The sequence below is a fragment of the Ictidomys tridecemlineatus genome, chromosome 9 (assembly GCF_052094955.1).
Source record: "Ictidomys tridecemlineatus isolate mIctTri1 chromosome 9, mIctTri1.hap1, whole genome shotgun sequence".
Classification (NCBI taxonomy): domain Eukaryota; kingdom Metazoa; phylum Chordata; class Mammalia; order Rodentia; family Sciuridae; genus Ictidomys; species Ictidomys tridecemlineatus.
The window spans coordinates 32,386,868-32,404,670 of NC_135485.1; the positions used below are offsets into that span (position 1 = coordinate 32,386,868).

The 17,803-nt window shown below is 35.9% G+C and overlaps 1 protein-coding gene across 4 annotated transcripts in view; it reads right to left on the reverse strand.

Moving 5' to 3' along the window:
- Nucleotides 1–17,803, reverse strand: part of Atp8a1 (ATPase phospholipid transporting 8A1) — a 213,943-nt gene that overhangs the window by 145,258 nt on the left and 50,882 nt on the right. For 2 of the 4 annotated variants that reach the window (XM_040292494.2, XM_005319953.4), the window contains exons 7-10: nt 10,291–10,364; nt 7,730–7,799; nt 6,846–6,973; nt 635–746 (exon numbers count right to left, since the gene is read on the reverse strand). In XM_040292494.2, the coding sequence (XP_040148428.2) occupies nt 635–746; nt 6,846–6,973; nt 7,730–7,799; nt 10,291–10,364 (384 nt within the window). Of the gene's footprint in view, nt 1–634; nt 747–6,845; nt 6,974–7,729; nt 7,800–10,290; nt 10,365–13,528; nt 13,603–17,803 lie in introns of all 4 variants that reach the window. The other 2 variants (XM_005319955.4, XM_005319954.4) reach the window with 1 other exon arrangement.

Here is a 17,803-nt window from a genome sequence, read left to right on the forward strand (position 1 = left end):
TTAATAACATCTTTGTGCCTGTACAATGTACAAAGATATTAGCCTTTAAGAGTAGATTTTCACTCGGTATTTAAAAGTGAGTTTCCCATACCCATGGAACCACTGAACACAGATGGTATCATGATGCAGAGAAGGAGCACTTGCAGGCAAGTGTAAACATTGGTGCTAGGATGAAAGCTGATGGCAAAAATAGCCTTACATAAAAATGCTATAAAAATGGCAATTCAATTCACACTTTTCGTTAAATTACATGAAAAAATAAAATTTAAAGTATGATGATTGCATTAAAATAAAATTAGAAGACACATACTTTAATGCAGAGCACTCACTGTTACTGACAACGTAAATGATCACCAATAGTCAGAAAATGCTGCCAACAGATCACACATCGAACCATTCATGCACCAGGTGATCTCTGGTGAAATTTCCAGTGTTCCTGTGTACAGAGTCCTTCTCACAGGGAGGGGATTTAAAGGCCTCACACATCCTGGAGGGCCAGACTCTGGATATGTGGGGTGGGGCTCAGAAATCTGGGACAGATGGTCTGCTCTGTTTGAGGTACTGCACTGAGAGCTACAAGTGATGTATTTCCAAAAGACTGAGGCTCCAGATATTTCATAGATAAAAATCTCACCTGCATCAGCTTGGTGTCATGTCCAGTGTAGACAACTATTCCATGAACCCACTGAGTATTTCTCAACTGAGCACCTCGAAGAAGAATCTGATCTGCTCCCAGAGGAACAGTGCTAGGACAGAGTATACTGACATTAGAAATGACATTTTCTAAAATGCTTAAGAACTGCCCAGTCGCAGTTCACCACACAGTCACTATATGTTATTTTAATTATATATTTTAATAACTCTTCTCACATTTGCTTTATTTCTAGAAAGCAAGTAATTTTCCCACCAAAGAGAATTATTGTTTTAGACATGAACAGCTGCTGGGAAAGTAACTATTGACTGTTGGGAAATAGCTGTTGCTCCTCCTTAATATCCTACTAGCCAAGTCCTATAATATTTTTATCTCCTATGGACTGAATTGTGCACCCCCCCCATTCTGGCTTCATATTCCTATGCTGAAGTTCTAACCCCCTAATATGATGTTTTTTTGGAGTTGGCAACTTCAGGAGTTTATTAGGTTTTTTTAAAATGTAAAAGGGTGGGATCTTCATGTTGAGATCATTGCCATTTTAAGAGGAGATACCAGACAGCGTTCTGTCTTTCTACCAAGTGAAGACACAGTGAGAAGACATCTTTTACTGACAAAAAGAAAACCCTCATCAGAATCAAACCACACTACTATCCTGATCTCAGATTTCCAACACTCAGAATGGTGAGGAAAAAACTTCTCCTGGGAAAGCTATCTAGTCTGTGGTATACTGTTATAGCAGCCTGAGCAAACTAACATGCTATCCCAAAGACAAGACAGTGTTTTGGAATTCAGAGGCTAATTCTTAAGCCTATTTATGACTTTTCCTAAATTAATACGTTGATTTAGTTTCTTGAAATGTTTGGAAATGGTGGACTAAGAGAACTGCAGCAGACCACCCAACATACACCCACACATCAAATTAAAAATAGCTTTATGTATAATAGAGGTTCAAATTCTGTCTCTCTTGTCTGTCTCTCTGTCTTTCTGTCTCTTACTCTTTCTCTCTCCTCTGTCTCTCTCTCACACACACACACAGACAGACACAATAAGATAAATACACAGATCTCACTGTATGTAGCACTGCCATATCTCCCCCACAGACAGGTCCCTGTACTTAAACTTCCAGGTTATTTATTTTATAGTACCTGAAGATCAATTCTCTAAGAACTGCAAATACATTTTCAAGAAATGGTAAGCATTTTTTTTTTTTTTTTTGGTACAGGGATTGAACTCATGGCACTTAACCACTGAGCCACATCCCCAGCACCCCCCCATTTTTTTTTTTTTTGTATTTTATTTAAAGACGGAGTCTCACTAAGTTGCTTAGCACCTTGATTTTGCTGAGGCTGACTTTGAACTTGTGATCCTCCTGTCTTAGCCTCCAGAGCCGCTGGGATTTATGGGCGTGTGCCCAGCAAATGGTAAGCTTTTTAAAGTTATTAATCTCCTGTAATTTAAGCCACATTTTCATGAATAAAATTCAAGTTGGGTCACTTGTGGGTTTTCTGTAAGGGCACTCTCTAAGGAAAGTTATTAGGTGATACAAACTTATACAAGGATACAGCACTATCATAGATATGTTGGGCTACTTGATGGAAATTTAATATACAAAGTTAATGGCTCAAGGGTTTCTATGACCTAGTCTTCATTTTAATAAGGGGGAAAAAAAAGCAAAAGCAAATGTTATGGTTTTGATGTGAGATGTCCCCCAAAACTCATATGTGAGACAATGCAGGAGGGTTCAGAGGAGAAATGACTGGGTTATGATAGCCTTAACCCAATCAGTGAATTAATCCCCTGATGGGACAAGTTGAGTAGTAATGAAGTTGGGTATGGTGTGGCTGGAGCATTGGGGGTGTGAGCATCAGGTGAGCTGCTTCCCTCCACCACTCTCTTCCTCCATGATGTTCAGTCTCATCTTGAGCCCCTAGTACTGAAGCCAGCTGCCTACAGACTGAGACCTCTGAAATTGTGAGCCCCCAAATAAACTTTTCCTCCTCTAAAATTGTTCTTATGGGGTATTTTAGTCACAGCAGTGAAAAAGCTGAATAAAACAGCAAAAAACTCAAACATAAAAATATAAAAAAATTTTATAAAGAAAGAAGGAAACAATCTCCCCCCTTCCCCCCCAAAATCTACAGAGAACACAGAATCTTTGTTAATGAAAGCTTCATGTGACTAAGGCCTTCTTGTGACTAAGGCCTTCAAGCTCTATCTAGTAAGCTCAGAGGCCAGCAGCAGCTTGGGTCTTAGACATTTTTTCAGGACCTATACAAATTCTCTGGCTTAGGTGAAATCAATCAAGATGAGTGGGTGAGAACAATACTCAGGTGAATCCTTATTAATACAGAGTGCATTTTAATTTAAAGAAAGGAAAACCAACCATAACTTTCATTCTCTAGGTACAAAAGCATGCCTTATGGACCCAACTGTATGGGTCCAGAACTCGAGATCCTCCTGTCTCAGTCTCCCGAGTTGCTGGGATTACAGGCATGCATCACCATGCCCCCAACTGTATGGGTCCAGAAGGAATGCTACTTTAGTCCATTTTGTGTGACTAGTTAAAAAAATACTCAAGACTGGGTGTAAGAAAATATTTTTATTTTAGCCTACGGTTTTGAAGGTTGAAAAATCCAAGATTAGGTGACCACATCTGGCAAGAGCTTCATGCTGTGTCAAAACATGGCAGATAAAATCACATGGGGGGAGTACAAGTGACACAGAGCTGTGTGAAAGGAGCCAAACACATGGGATGGCCTCACTGTATAACAACTTGTTCTTGCCATGACTAACCCTGTGATATGGGCATTAATCCTTCTGAGGGTGGAGCCTCCAGGACCTAGTTACCTCCCCCTTGGTCCCATCACCTCTCAATACCATTACATTGGGGTATTATGGCACATAAACTGTTGGGAGATAAATCATATTGAAACCACAGCAGAAGAACCCTTCTTGGATATGTCTCAAAATTTGGGGTGCACTTGAGAGTTGGGAGGGACCTTGGGCTTATAGCAGGTTTCCATGAAGTTCTGGAGAAGCTGCTGGACTATGCTCTAGGTAACACAGGTACTCACTATTCCTCACTTATTCCAACAGGGCATAATGTAAGAACTGTCACTCAGAATTTGTGGTCTGGATTGACTGGAAATAGGTACAAACTGTTAAAAAGCAAAATGTCCTACTTTTTAATTACAAGGAGTTAAGAATAATTTGTTTTCATCACAGCTGGAATTCAAAGCTTCTGGCATTAGACCATGACCCTCATCCTTAAAGGAATCAAAGTATACTCATTCATTCCAAAGGGTCTCCAGATCTCTGGGTAATCACAGTCAAAATCAAATGTGCTAAACGTCTTTAAGATCTACTTCTACATATCATATAAAACAAAACATGCTATTATATAAATTCTATCTGTATCCTAAATCTTGGCACCATCACACAAAATTTCTCCTTGACAGCATGAATTTGCTTGGCATCAATTTGAAGGGGAACTGATAAGAAATGGAAGCTGGCCAGTTAGGAATGTCACACTAAAGAAACATTACTTGTATAAACGGCAAAAGCTATCATTAGTATATAACCATATGTTCAGGAAAAGATAACTTGGGTTAAAAATTTTAAACAACAATTACTCTGATGGTTGCAGACAAGCTCTTGGTAGATCTGAATACTTCAAATGTCTTTTAAGGTTCCAATCTCTAATATTGCAATCACAAGATGATGAAAGCACCAATAACATTTTCCCAGGTTGGTGGATTGAATCAGTGCATCTAGTTTACATTTAGTTGGCCTCTACAAATGCCTGGTAGATAAGATATACTGTGGAGTTCTACCCCATTCTTTATTCCCCTTTGCAAAAAAAAAAAAAAAAAAAAAAACCAACAACAAAAAAAACCCTTGAAAAAGAAGTGTGTTTGTGATTCTCAACTCCTTCTATGGTCTCAAACACAAGCTCATAGGTTCCACCTGTTCCAGTCAAGTTCAATAATGTCCACTAGCTAAACCCAACTGATTATATATATTCAGCTTCCCTCAACCTGACCATCAGTAACATCTGACTCGATTTTGTGCTTTGCTGTCTACCTTGGTACAGTTTCCTCTTGCTCTGTCTTTTCACCCTACAAGTGGTCTCAGTCTCTTTCACTAGTCCTTCCTTTTTTTTTTAATCAACCTCACCCCTACCCTACTCCCATTATGGGGGTTGATCCCAGGGCCTCATGCATAGTAGGAAAGTACTCTACCACTGAGTCATATCCCAGCTTTACAACCTCTTGATATTAGACAGTCCTAGGAGAGTCCTTGGGTCTTTCAATTTTTCTGCTTAGACCCTTTCACTCTCAATGGTTTTTCCCAGTCACACGGCTTTAAGTATCTCTGCCAACTTCTCCCCAATTTATTTCATCCAAGACATCTATCCCAAACTTCATATATATATATTTGATTGTCTCTTGGACATCCATCTCTGTTTGGACATCACAAATAGTCCAAAACCAAACTGCTGATCTTCCTCCCTCAAAACCTTTCAGTGGATTCCCATTTCATTCTGAATCCACCCCCACAATGACCTACAAAGCCTCCTATGATATTGCCCGCTATTTGCTATTGGATTTCTTCTATTACTGTCTTCCTTGATCACACCATTCCAACCACAATGGCCTAACATTCCCAAATTTCTCCAAGTACTTTCCCTCTTTAAGATCATTGTAATAATATAACTGAAAACTTGCACTATTTCTTTTGTTTGGAATCCTCTCCTTTCAAATCTTCATATGGCTAAGTTCCTCACCTCCTACTCATCATTGTTCAAATGTTACCTTCTCAATGAGGCTGACTGCAACCATCCTGATTCCCTCCCACCTTCTCCCACTCTCTTATGACATCTTTTGCAAAGCATTTATTGCTTTTTAATAGAGGCAGAATTTTCTTACTTATCGTGTCATTGTTTGTCAGTCTGCCCTTCCCCTTACTATGAGAAAGTAATCTCACAAGATGTTATGGTTTAAAATATTTGTATGCCCCCAATATTTATAAGTTGAAACCTAATCCCGAGTATAGTGATATCAGGAGGTGTGGTCTTAAGGTGATTAGATCATGAAAGCTCTGCCTTCGTGAATGGGATTTGGGCCCTCGTAGGGAAGTCCTGAGGGCCTCCACCATCTGAGGACATACAGCCAGTGCCATCAATGAGAAACATGTCCTCATCTGACACCAAGTCTGCTGGTACCTTGGTCTTGGATTTTCCAGCCTCCAGAATGGCAAGCAATATATTTTTGTTGTTTATAAACTGTCCAATCTAAGGCATTTTGTTATAGTGGCCTGAATGAACTCAGACACTAGGGCAGGAGTACTTATTTGCATTATTCATTGGTGCCTTAATATCTGCAAATGGCCTAACAGTCTAGGTGCATAAGAAATACTGGTTGAATGAATGATGGAAGAGGTAGAGAAGTGGTAGGAAAGAGGAGAGGAGAAAGAGATAAGAAGCAAGGAAAAACAAAAGATGTTACATATGATAACATGGTTTAGCAAAGTGCATGTGAGGGCTGGGAGTATAGCTCAGTGGTACAACACTTGCCCAACAGGCATAAAGCCCTGGGTTCAATCCACAGCACACCTCCTTCCCCCAGAAATAATTAAAAAAAAAAAAAACATAAAAAACTAGGGCTGAGGTTGTGGCTCAGCAGTAGAGCGCTCACCTAGGACATTCTAGGCCCTGGGTTTGATACTCAGCACCACATAAAAATAAATAAATAAAGGTATTGTGTCCAACGGCAATATTAAAAAAAAATTACACAGAGAAGGAAACAAATCGCCCAGTACAATAAACACCTTAGGGATACAGCCTGAACTCCCCAAGGCATCCAGAGGTCACAGGAAAGGACCCAGGTCATGAACACTGGCTAGTATTCTGGTCAAAGGACAAGCCACAGGTTATTTACCCACAGAAGAACCTGCCAGGAATGTGGAATATCCCTGAAAACTTCCAACTGCCAGATTGGCAGGAACCCTGGGAAAGCCTATACCACATGAATAGGGTTAAGATCCAACATTTTTATAAGACTTGGGCTGGAAAACAGACTTTCTTAAAAAAAGGTTTTAAGTATTCAAACTTAGAGCAGAGGAAAATAATAGGACCCAGAATCGGAAAACATTCAACAACACAAGAAAATGCAGCAAATGTGCTTTTACATACCCATGGCCATCAAGCCTTATATTTCCCACAAAATCGTAGAGATGTCTGTTTGGACTCTCACACTCAATTTTGCCAGAAATTCTCATCAAACTGTCAATGTCTTTGATATCGGAGGTTGCTGGTAAGCCCTGTTTAAAATTTTTTAAATAAGCAAAGAGGATGTTAAGTAAGTTGTGTCTGGCTTGGGGCTGGGGGATTCCTCCAAGTCTTAGGACTGTCTTATGAACAATTCTCTCCCATTACATAATACACTGTCAAATCACAATTTAGGGTTACCGTCTTTCCCAACTTGAGCACGTTTTTTAGCACAAGATTAGGGCAGCTTTTGTGAAAGTACTAAAGTATAAACTAGTCTACAAAAATATTTTGAAGCCTCCAAGGAGAAATTTCTTTCCTAAAGTGAAATTGATGTTTAGCACTATACAATCTCAGTCTGCTTAAACTGACTTTTGTTTCCTGCTAGGATGGTATGAAAAGGAACTGTAGCAATCTAAGCTAATATTAAAACACAAGGTGAGTGAGTTTCAGAATAACAAAGAAAGCCGCAGCTTTTCAATATGGCAAAGCCAAATAATAATTTGGGCCAGGTGGGTAGGAAAAATAAATAAGCTACCACATGTCAAAGCACTTAGAACCACTATGATTATTATTACCCAAGTGTTGGCTATTACATAAAATATATTACAAATAGTACTTATATGATGAACTACATTTAATCAGCAAGTGAACCTGAATATTCCATTTACTTAACACTGGTTTATGAAACCTCAATGAGCAAGTAGTACTTAGAATTACCTCCCCTTAAGACAGTAATACTAAGAAAGGAGCTTTTCATTCCATGTACTAAAACAGGAATAAGTCGATGAATCTGCATCAGAACTTACCTGTCTAATTTTCAAGTTTGTTTCACCATCTAGGTTGGATGTCTCAATGTAGCACATGGCCTGGGGCTCACTGTTGTTTAGAATTGAGAAGCACAAAGATTTAGTGGGAGAAAGAAAGCAGAATATTTACATGTTCAGACTCACCAAAGCCTTCTGTTCTAGGCAAAGCTAGAGTCACCTAGCTTCTAGATGATTTTTCATTCCAACAGCAAGATGCTGTGAGGCAGAACCCATGCATGACAAATCATGGCTCAGCTTTCCAGCCAGAAGGACCCCAAAGCAATTTCCTGACAACACTCACTAATGGCCTTCAAGATAATGAAATGAGTAGATCTGTCACGTTATTTTTAAATTGTTCATCCATATAGACACAACACAGACTGTATCTGAAATGTAAAGTAGTTTGTGCCCAGATTTATCTTTAGTTCAGAAATATCAAGGAAGATTTCATGTTCATGGCCCACATGTAAATTGGTTAAGCAAAGTAGCTGATTAGAAAATTCCAGATTGCTACTTCTATAAGCTTGCATTTTTTTCACCTTTTAGTTATAATAATAAATAGTATCATACGGAGCATGTCATATTAAAAATTTAAGCCTCCTTTTAAAAGCTACATGGACAGATTTTACAATAAAAGTGGACAATATTTTTCTGCCTCTATTTTTTCCTCTCTCTTCAAAGTGCTTCAGAGAACACTGAGAAAGGAAAAGACAAAATTAAAATTGGCCAATTTGGCCTTTTTGTCTTAAACCGAAAAGAACCACTTTCTGAGTCTCCAACAAAGTGTTTCAGTGAAGTCTGGCGTGCAGTGGCCTGACAGCTTTGTTCTTCAGTTTTACTGCAGATGCTATATCCCTGCAGTAAATGCTATGTTCCCTTCCCATGATACTTTACTGCCCAGCAACAATAGACATGTGAGTTGGTTGTGCAGCTGGACAATCCGATCCTCAACTCTATGGAAAACCATTCTGAATTCCAATCTCAGTAGCATACATAAAAGCCTAAATTGCTATCATGTAAGCAGTTATGAATATAATTTCTTATGAGTGTGTGCAAAGCTTCCAAAGAAAGAAATTTGCAAGTCACACACACCTGGAATTTTCTAATCAACTTCCAATTTGTACATGTGCAAAAAGAAACTATTCCACAATTTCAGAATTGGGCAGTTAGTTGAATTCCATAGCCTAAAGATTTGTGGAAACTACTTAAATACATGGACATTAATCCAATATTTGACAGACTCATTTTAAAGTAACTGCAAGTTTTCCCTATGGGGTCATTCATAGAGGCTGCTCCTTTTTCCCCAACTGGAGAAAAGTCTTCCAATGTTTATATTTTCTATCAATTATTCAAAACCTTACTTCTTATATCTCTGTCACAATAGTAATTTGGTCCTAGCAATTGCTTCAAATTTGTGACTTACTTATATATACATTCGGAACATTAAATGATCTATGAAATTATAAAACACATCTTTTGATACTATAGAAGAATGATCACCAACAATGCTAAACGACAACACTGATTCTACATTCTGGTGATAAGATGCATTGAAATTTACTGATGACACACTTATCAAAGGCCAGTCTCAGAATGAGTGAGAATAACATTTTATTTTTTTTCTCACAAAACAGATTTTCCAAGACTTTAAATAGCTAAGAAGTTATGAAGCTTAAATGGATGATTTCATTTGAAGTGGGGCAAATAAATATGCATCCAAAGTCAGAACATTCTTAATAACCACTGAAGACAGCTGTGAGGAAAGCAGTTCTTAACAGTGCTGTGAAAAGGCAGCGAGAAGTCAGGAATCATGCCAGATCAGAAACACTTCAGCAAATACGATCACATCCAAAACACAAACTACAGTCAGAGAGGCAAAGCAGGCGTCTTGATTAGTAAGTGGAAATGAAACAAGATGCAAATCACAATACAGACATGAGGAGACGGCTGAAGTTTATCACAGGAACGTGCACATTGTCACGAGTTACAAGTGGGATTAAAAACTGGTCCCAAAGCATGCGGTACAAAAGGTACAACATCCAGCTTTGTGCAGGGGGTCCTCTGTAAACCCTATTTAAACCCAAATTACAGTCATAATCACTAGAGGTATTCTATGGAACTTGTAGAAAATTTCGAATATGAGAAATAAGAACGTATTTAAGAAATACAATCAATTTTCCATGGCTGTTTCAGGAAAAGCTTAACACTGTTGAAAACAATATCCTGGCGAGGTAGTAAGTTAAGCTTCGGTATTGAGGCATGTTGTTAAATATGGCTATTATTAATGATGCATAGGAAATTAAAATCTTCCTTCACTGCATGTCTCTTGGACTCCTATCAATAACAATAGGAGTTAAATCGGCCTACTTGAGGCACAGACGTCTTCCAATATGGTATTCATAAAATGCTTTTAAAACATCTGTGAAATGTCCGTCACCAAGAATATAAAAAAGTTCATTTAAAAGAAAGAGACACAGAACTCAAGCATATTTGGGTGCAACTGTTCTCTGGTTTAGGGTGAGGACCCTCTTACACATCCTGTACCACTCAGTGGCTCTAACCTTGAGGACAGACTGATGAGATCTGCTGGGAGATGTTCCCCATTGGTCACTTTCACTATTTCCCCTACTGCCACCTACATGTCCCAGTTTAAAATAATTAAAGTGGGGAAAAAATGAATAACAGAGAAGAAAAAAAAACAAACAAATGGACAAGAGAGACAGAGGTTTGAAATTATTATAGAAAATAATACATGTTAATAAAAATGTCTAATGCCAATTTTTTCAAAACTTATTTTGATCAGGTCTGAAAGCATGAGACAACATTCAATAAGGATTACTTATTTGCTTTTAAAACCAAATTTCAATTTTAATGCAAAAACTTCCAATTTTTAAAGTTTACATATAAGCATTTCTTAACAAATTGAATAAAAACACTTCATATAAAGAGCTACTCTAACTTATAGATCTTACTTTATCTAATTCCTTAATCTCATTCCTTCTGCTGTAGATCTCATACTATCCAAAAAGCAAAGAAATCATTGTGTAAGTTATTTTTTAGGTTTTTGAAAAGCAAAGCATACTATACTAGCTTCCTCCAACCCCAACACACTAAAAAAAAAAGAAAAAGAAAAACTTTGTTAAAAATATTCTGATTCAAAAATATTTTTAAAGTTAATTGTATAAGTATTGTATTACCTTTAATGCAAAAAAGCAAAGATATGGGTCTTAGGAAATTATAGCATTTGGAGTTATCTAATAACAAAGTCTAGGTAATACATTGTGGTTTTGGGCAGTGGTGGGGCGGGGGAATGTAGGGAGGAGTTTAAGCCTTTGAAACAAGAGAAACATTTTCAGGGAGGGCATGAAATAGACATACTAAGAATATATTTGGATTTGAATTTAGCTTGAGTTATTTTACTCTATTTTATACTTTCTCAAGGCATAAATGTATTATACTAAAATTTCAGTTTCTCCATTTCAAAAGTGAAACACAGTTAACTTTCAGCCATGTTCATGCCTTTTTTCAAACTAATTCACAGAAGATGCACTATAATTAAAAATGGAAAACATTTAGAAATATTATAAGCAATTGTTTATTCTTACTGCTTAACAGTGCCCACTTGCTGGTGAAAATCAGCATGTACTTATTTTGACAGTGGACAGTGTTACATAGTAAAGATAATCAGGAATATCTCAACTTTGACTTAGTCACTGAAGTAGCTAAATGTAAAACAATGTCAAAATTTCTCTTTCTGTTAAATGATAAAAACTATAACCTAATTGTTAAGGTTAATGTAGTCTCAAAAGAGCTACATAAGTAAACCAACATGCCAGCTGAAAGGTGGTATTGTGATTCTGAGGAGAAATGTTTGCCTGGTAGCACAACCTTTATATTACTAAATAACCAAAAGCAATGGATCAGATAATCTGTTAAAAATATGATAATCTTTGGAGGAAAGACATAAAAGCTATTTTGATCTACTAATATTGATAGCCACTAGGAAATATTTTCAATGTTTAGAAAACAAATTCTATAAAAAATGCTCTAAAGTTTTAAAAATAAAGGTTAAGTAGCCTTTATCTGAAATGACTAGGACCAGGAGTGTTTCAGATTTCAGAGTTTTCACATTTTAGAATATTTGCATAGAATTTTCCATTGAGCATCCAACTGTACAAGCACAGAGCTTGCTGAGGTGCTTCTAGGGCTGCATTAAGAAAGATGACAAATGTTTTTTTTAAAAATTTCAAGTTAGAATTAAAGTCAGGGCAGGATAGTCTGGCAGAAAAAATAAATACTGTACATGAATGGCTCAGCACATATGATTCTAGGGTAATGTCTTGAAGAGTTTAATCAGGAAAACATCAGTACTTTCTTAATTGCTAGAAGACTTTACCATCACTTTGATCTTTCTTATATACATATAATATCTAGATGGCCAATCATTAGCACATTTATTATTTAATAACCATTAAATGTACATCATTCTATTAGGTACTCTGAAAGTTCATCAATTAAAAAAAAAAAGAATTGGGGAACATCAGGGCTTGATCACTTAGTCTGTCTTCCTCTATGTGAAAGGATGAGACTATGTAGTTTGTTCAGAATCACCAAGCCAGGAAAAGGATTCTGGTTTTCTGACTCCTAAGCAGAGCTCCTTTTAACACCCAATATTACTCAGAACCTGAGACAATGGCAAGAAAATCACCCTTAAGTTTGCTATTATATGGCCAAGTGTAGACAGAAAGCTTTACTTCAGTTTTAGAAATTTTACCCCTACAAATAGTTGTAAGCAAAGAAAAGTAAGAACAGAAAGGCTGATTTTAAAAAATCCATCTTAATTTTTCTGAAAACAAAAACCCATCTGTATGTGGCACAAAAAGTAACTGACTATAAAATATGGAAATAGAACCACCCCTAGCTTTTTCAACTACCTATAGACTTACTTCTGTAAATATCTGGGTAATTCTTACTTGCTCAAGTTTCACTAGCCTGTCATAAACCCAATCACTTTGAATCATGACCTGATTAAATAGGTTTTGAAAAAAGGACACTCCATATTTACATATGGATATTACAAATAAAACTGTCCAAGGAAATGATGATAAACAACCTCTAAAACAGTAAAAACATTTCTACTTAATTTATATTAGGACTAGTTTTACAGTTTTTAAACATAAAACCATTTGAAAATCACATTCTTTGAAGGGTAACTGCCATATGTTCTGAATACTAATTTATGACTCTCTTAAATACGAGTATAACAAAAATTGTCTAAACTCAGTAACAGAAAGAGTTTAAGAGAAAGAGCAAGTACTTAATTTTTGGTTGGAAGAGGATGGCATTTTGAAAGGTATGATGGCAAAAAAAGAAATCATTCATCCATTTTCTTGTGCCATTTCACCATAAGGATCAAGAAACTTTGCAAAGATATATGAACACATCATAAAGGAATTTATGATGAACAAGGATCAAAAGATAAAATCAACAGAACCCAATCAATGGATTATATAAAATAAGTGGTCCACACACATGAATCTGGACATATCCAGAGGAAGAAAAGACTCTCAATTATAATTTTAACTTTTGGATTATATAATAATACCTGTTATTTATTTTATATGGCAAACATGAAAGAGCCCCTTAAGTCCAATCAAATTTTTAAGAGCTTTAATTAAAAATCATTGGAGAGGTTTAAAATTCTTCGTTTATTCCTTATTTCCTTGGAGAAATCACAAGGTCAATGCAGGGTAGAGAAACCATCCTCTACACTGTTTGAGCATCAGTAGGTATCTCTACCTTGATGAGAGAAGTACAGTGTCAGCAGGTATATACTCTTTGCCTTTTATTATAACTATATCTCCAACATTTACCTGAAAGAAAACTGGGAATTGGTTAATTATCTGCATAGAAAGATAGTTACAAATACACAACCCATTGTATTTAAGCACAGAATACAGGAAAAAAATGGCTATTGGCAAACAAGAACCACTGGTCTTCACAAAAATGGCAAAAAACTGTCTAGGAGTGAGGCCAGAGGTGGGAGAATCCTTTAAAAAATGAACACTGTATCTTTGCGCTTTTTTTTCAGTTATAAATAACTTATCTTAATAAAATCAATGGATCCATTTTACCTACTTAATTGACATCTCAATTTCTCATATTCTCTCTCTTTGACATAAAAGTAAAAGGGAGGAATTCAGCCACTAAAACTTTACCCTACTTAAGGAAATCTCCACTTGATTGGAAAAATGATCATATAGGTGATCATTACCTTTCACAATGACCTCTAGGAAACAAGTATTAGTTCCTATTCATAATTTAGAGTGGAAGAAAATGAATCTGAGATTCTAATATTTGCTCAGGATCAGTGAGTGGAAAAGCTAATGCACATCTGACTACCTGATTATTGGCAAAGCTTCATGTTTACACTAGTAAATTTACTGAAACTATCAATGTAATTCATGTTAAAAATAAACAGCCTAATCTGTTTATTTTCCAGTGTGTTAACATTTTTTTTTTCTGAGCATGGCATGATGAAAAATTAAAGATGACCTATGGCCAGAACTTGAAGTAATTTAAGTGTCAGGTCTGTTATGCATCTTTTGGAAAATAATATAACTTCAACTAAGTAACAATCTGGCTTAATTCATTGGACCAAGTTATGCTGGTAGCCATTCCTATTAGATCACAAATGTAACCCTCTTACTTACATTTTCTATGTTTAATACAGGGAAGAAAAGTCTTTTTTGTTGTTGTTGTTGTTAAAGATGTTTTGTTATTCCCTCTCCCTACTTATCTTTGAATTCTAAAATGATGGTTTACTGGGGGAAAGGAGAGAATGGTGTCCTTAGTGGGAAACATAAGAAATCATTCCAGAGGGGCCCCATTCTGTTCCTCTTCATATGCTGGAAAAAACAGGTTAGGGAAAGTTGTGAGTGTGGGGGGGATGGTGGAGTGGGAACTTCTAATCTGTGATATATGTATGCTGGTTACCCAAGTAGGGAAACTCTGGATGCCTTGACTCAAAATGACTTGTTTTAGTTGAAATTTGGACTGCCTGAAAAACTGCCAAGGACCTTGAAATTAAAACTCCCTCCCTCAAAAAAGGAAAAAACACAAAAAAATTTTTAAAAATTAAGTATCAATGTAAACTTAAAAAAAGTGCCATGATAGTATTCTAATGGCATCCACTTACAGTAAGATAATAAAAATAAATTCTCTGTAGTCATGACATTTATAATGCTACCCAGGTTCCCATTTAATTGTTCTGCAATCACCTCTGATAGGTTAATGTTTCTTCTCCAGTTAAACTATATGCTTCATAAAATCAGGACCTCATCCATCTACATCATTAGAATTGATCAGTAAGACTTACAAAAACCCTCAACTGATTGCACCGCTTCTCAACATCTTCATTCTTCATAAGACAAAAAGGAGCCCTTACAGTAATTAAACTGAATAGTATATTAACACTTTATAGGACACACTGTCATTACCCAGTGGCTTGGAAAACCAAGAACTACTAAATGCTAAAGCAGTTCTCACATTCCTTAAAGAACACAGGGAATTTACTTGCCTACATTTTAGATAAATTTCTCAAAGGTATCTAAGAATTTCTTATTCCTTTGGGCTCTGAGCTCCTAATGTGGCATTCTCCTTTCCAACATAAAAGAAATGAACAAAAGAAAAAGCCAGGATGGCAAAAATGCTTTGCCCATGTATTACAATGGGAGGAACATGACAAAACATTTTCAGTCTCCCAAATACCAAAGTTAAGGTAACAGTTTAGGCTTTTGGTTCACTTTCTCAAGTTGTTACCATGAGCAACTGTGATTGAAAATTATGAAAAAGGATGAGATTATCAAACTATAATTGAATAATTAAAAATCAAACTTTGCCCAATTATAGGTTTTAGAATATTTATATTTTTATTAAGCATTATTTTGAGATAAGAGTCTTAATACAAAGAAAAGCACATTTTGTGATGGAAACTTCATGCATTAGGGCAACTCTACAAAGCGACACAGCCCACCATGCCATGCTTCCCCACGGAGTCAGAAGAATGTGTTTGTATCAGGGTTATTCACCTAAATTCTCTATTTGAATGTATCTCGAAACCTGTGAACAGTCTCAGCTGCTTCTTAATGTGAAGAACTGGTCTTTGTGGAGAGGGTGGATGAAGCCACTGCTGACATTTTTAAGAGCAGAACTGCAGTTCTTTGTCTGGGCTCTGTCATTCAACACTTTCTTTTAAAACCAGGTACTTGAAACTTAACCTTCTGCAACAGGGAAAAGACTTCAGGGCAATAACCGGAGGGATGAACCATGAATGTTTGAGAGTTAAAGTCTGCCCATCTGTGAATGACTACAAGTATGCTGTGCAAATTTTTAAGTCCTCTGAGGAACATTAAAAAGCAACCTCAGTAGCCACACATTTAGAATGGCCGGGAAAGTACCCTGAAGTGAAGCCCAGCACTCAAAGGTTTCTCATATATTACCCAGCATGTGGACGACACTTTTAGTGTTGGTTTACTGATTTTGTTTTTAATTGCACAAAATATTATATACACTAAGAAAAAGTCTGGTGATCTGGCTAAGCCAAACATGTCAGCTTGCTCTGTGCCTGCCCATGGGTTCAATATGCCATTTTTCACATGGCTGGTATCTCAGCACTCAGAGACCTGTTCTTTTCAACCATGATCATATTCTATGACACAGAAACTCTTACATATCTTGTTTTCTGCTATGAGCTGACTGCCTGGCACATATTATCAACTACCATTTATTGAACGAATATTAGAATTTTTTTCTGTTGCTGCCACAATGTGTAAAATCACAATTTTTACTTGTCACAAAAACACTATGTAGAATGCCGTAATTTATTTATGATACAACTACTTTAAGAAGTAGTTATTTTGTTTATAAATTATTTTAATTATAAAATAAGAACTACTTTAGCAACGTTGCATACATATCATGTACACAAAATTGTGCTGCAATAAACATTTTAGGTATATAGATATTTTCTCCTACATTATAATTATTTTCTTGGGATAAATTCCCAGAATTTCTTTCTTATGTTTCTCAATATGAGTAGCCAAACTCCTAATCCACATAGTATGTGAATAAAATATAAAATAAAGCTTTTGAAATACAAGTGAACTTGTTTTTATTGAATATATAGCAGGCAAAGACATCAATGTTGTTTAAATTTGCAACTTTTATTAACAGGTTGATTATTATTCTGAGTTTGGTTGTTTATATATATCCTCTTACTTATATAAATAGGAAATGAAAGTGGGCAATAACAAAGATCTTAATCTGCCATATTTGGTGCAAACATTTTATATTCCCTGCTTATTTATTCCTGGTAACTTCTGTTTTGTATTTGTTTTAAGATTTATGTAATCAAATACCAAAGATCTCAAGATACTGTTCTTATATTTATTAATGTCTTTATTCTATTTGTATGTGATTCAAAAACAGCATTTTAGCATTTAACTATTTTATCCAGTTGGAATTTCTTTTAGCTATAAACTAAATATTCAAGTATTATTACTTGAAACTGCTGCTCTGTGATTATTAAATAATCACTTTACCAATTATTTTGCTTTGTTTAACCTTTTTCAAAGATTAAACAGACTTTAATTCAGGCACTGCATTTTACTCTATATTATTCCTATTTATCCCCTGCTATTCTATATTTGAAATATATCCACTTTCTTTTAATAACTTTCTATCTTACTTACAGTCAATCTTAGCACATAGTTCTTCATTGTTCTATTTTTCTCTACTGTTTATTTTTGGAAATCAGATAAATTAGTCAACTCACGAGGGAAAAAAATGTAAATTTCCTGAGATTATAATATATTAATAATTTAGAATAATGGATATTTTAATTTTTCAAAGAATATGACATCTTTGTATATATACGTAAATCTTTAAGGATAGATGATTTCTTTACAAAGGTCATACATAGGTTTTAAAGTTTATCTGTGAGTATCCCACATGCCAGTGAGAAGACCTTTTTTCCCCATATCACCAACACAAGAATACATTAATTTTGAATTT